Source organism: Lepidothrix coronata, unplaced genomic scaffold (genome assembly GCF_001604755.1).
Source record: "Lepidothrix coronata isolate B3197 unplaced genomic scaffold, Lepidothrix_coronata-1.0 Scaffold233, whole genome shotgun sequence".
Lineage (NCBI taxonomy): Eukaryota > Metazoa > Chordata > Aves > Passeriformes > Pipridae > Lepidothrix > Lepidothrix coronata.
This window is the reverse complement of record NW_016690413.1, coordinates 1139556-1141873: the sequence shown is the minus strand read 5'-3', so window position 1 is coordinate 1141873 and position 2318 is coordinate 1139556. Positions and strand designations below refer to the sequence as shown.

The 2318-nt window shown below is 69.3% G+C and overlaps 1 protein-coding gene across 1 annotated transcript; it reads left to right on the top strand.

Annotated features, from left to right (window-relative positions):
* Window positions 1–571: 571 nt before the first annotated feature.
* LOC108506945 (myosin-2 heavy chain, non muscle-like) lies at window positions 572–2021 on the top strand. The gene is made up of 4 exons (XM_017834409.1): window positions 572–838; window positions 950–1013; window positions 1309–1378; window positions 1457–2021. Exons 1-4 carry the CDS (start codon window positions 587–589, stop codon window positions 1602–1604), a joined length of 534 nt encoding a protein of 177 aa, XP_017689898.1. The 5' UTR covers window positions 572–586; the 3' UTR covers window positions 1605–2021.
* The last annotated feature ends 297 nt before the right edge of the window (window positions 2022–2318 follow it).

Here is a 2318-nt window from a genome sequence, read left to right as displayed (position 1 = left end):
CCCTTTCCCTGCTTACCCCGCGCCCCTAATCCCCCACAACTCAGGCACCCCTTTCCCTGCTTACCCCGCGCCCCTAATCCCCCAAACCCCGTCCCCCCTATTTACACCCCCCAGTCCCCCTTCCCGCCCACCCCAAGGGATGCCCTGCTCTGCGGGACATCTCATCCCCTCCCGGCAGCTCCGTGGGGTGGCACCGGCACCCACAGCCCCCCCAGCTGTGCCCCCCTTTCCCTGCTTACCCCGCGCCCCTAATCCCCCAAACCCCGTCCCCCCTATTTACACCCCCCAGTCCCCCTTCCCGCCCACCCCAAGGGATGCCCTGCTCTTGGGACATCTCATCCCCTCCCGGCAGCTCCGTGGGGTGGCACCGGCACCCACAGCCCCCCCAGCTGTGCCCCCCTTCCCGGGACACGGATTTGGGGTCCCCCCCGTGCCCGGAGCATCCCCGGTGCCGCAGAGCCCGAAGCCCGCCCGGGGTCGGGAAGCACGTGATTTCCTGGAAAAGTCCCGCTGTTCGGGAAACCGAAACCGCTCGATTTTGGGGTAAAGCTCAAGGCCTCCCTTGCCGGCTCCGGGACGGGGCAGGATGGAGATCTCCCGGCCGCACCCCCCGCCCCCGGCCCGGCACCCCTGGAAGGCGGTGGCGGCCGCGACCCTGGGGGTGGCCGCGGTGGTGGTGGCGGTGACCGTGCCCACCGTGCTGTGCCGCTCGGCCGGGGGCTGCGCCGGGGCCGGGGGTGCCTCGGAGGGGCTGGCACGGCTGGAGGAGGAGCTGGATGTCACCAACCGGTCCCTCGCCGAAGCCCGCGAGCAGCGGGACGGCTGCAGGAAGGAGCTGGTGGGTGTTGGGGTGCCGGTGGGGGGTGAGGGTGGCCCAGGCCCCCCGAACTGGCTGGTGAGGGGGGATCCTGAGGCGGGCTGTCCAGCCATTCCTTCTGCCCCTGCTCAGGGAGTGCTGGAGGGGAAAGCCTCGGAGCTGAAGCAGGCGCTGGCTGAAGTGATCCGGCTGGAGGGTGAGTCCTGTGCGGGGAGGGGGCAGCAGCAGCCCCTGGGACACCCTGACCCCCGTGTCCTGGTCCTTGTCCCCTGGTACAGCCTGATCCCCTGTGCCCTGGGACGCCCTGGTCCCCATTCCTGGGTCACCGTCATGCCCTGGGACACTGATCCACACCCTTTGGCCCACCCTTATCCCCGTCCCCCAGGACACCCCAATCCTCACCCCCAGGTCACCCTGGTCACAGTCCCCGGTGCCATCCTGCTCCCCATCCCCTGGGTCACCCTGACCCCCCTGCTGTCCCCTCCCCTCAGAGGAGAACAAGGAGCTCAGGACAGAGGTTTCCCGGCAGCAGGAGCAGCTGGAGCAGGAGCAGAGCCGCAGGTGAGCCCCCCGCCCCCCCCACCCCCCTCACGACCCCCAACCCCCCGCTCTGCCACCCACTGTCCCCGACCCCGACAGGGAGGAGCTCCAGCAGCAGAACCAGGCCCTGCAGGAGCAGCTCCAGGACACGAGGAGCCAGCAGACCTCTGGGAACGGGGACAAGCCCTCTGGCCTCCTGCCTTTCACCTTTTTCCTCCTCCTCCTTGGGTTGCTCCTCCGACAGTGACCCGGAGCAGCGGGAACGGGGGTCCGGTGATTCCCTGTCCCCCGGTGTGGGGGGAGGAGGGACCGTCCCCACGCAGCCTGGTGGGGTCTGGGGGTGGGACTGGGCTCAGGGAGCGCCCTCAGCCCCATCCCCTGCTCAGCCCCATCCCCTGCTCAGCCCCGTCCCCTGCTCAGCCCCGTCCCCTGCTCAGCCCCGTCCCCTGCTCAGCCCGGCCCTGGCACCACCGGCTCTGGCCAAATCCCCCGTGGGGACATCCCGGGGTGATGATTCCTGTCCAACCAGCGGGGGCTGCTCCCAGGGCGAGGGAGGGGACAGGACACGGGCTGGAGGGGACAGAGACATGCCCTGAGCCGAGGATCCACGGTTACTCCACAGTTTAGCACTTTTTAACCGCCCTCCAATAAAACCTGTGCAAATACAGCGTTTTGTTGCTGCTGCGTTTCTCGGGGATCCAGAGCCCCGACCCGGTGGGGGCAGACGGGGACCTCGGCGTCCCACCGGCCCCCCGGGCACATCCCGGCTCGTCCCTGCAGCTGGGACAGAGCCTCGTCCCCTCTTCCAGCACAAACAGAGTCTATTCTGGGCCGTGACCTGCGACCAAACCGCAGCCCGAGGCGGCGTTCGGTGGGAAAAAAAAAAAAAACCCACGCGCGGCAATTACGGCCCCGCGGGGAGCGACACCGGCACAGCCCCGGGCAGGCGCCGCCGGAGCGG

Bases quoted from the DNA above. Each gene is read 5' to 3' on its own strand.
- LOC108506945 (XM_017834409.1), top strand. From the start codon at position 587: ATGGAGATCTCCCGGCCGCACCCCCCGCCCCCGGCCCGGCACCCCTGG. The intron at 839-949 runs GTGGGTGTTGGG...GCCCCTGCTCAG, and splicing joins ACGGCTGCAGGAAGGAGCTG to GGAGTGCTGGAGGGGAAAGC. The intron at 1,014-1,308 runs GTGAGTCCTGTG...CCCTCCCCTCAG, and splicing joins TGAAGTGATCCGGCTGGAGG to AGGAGAACAAGGAGCTCAGG.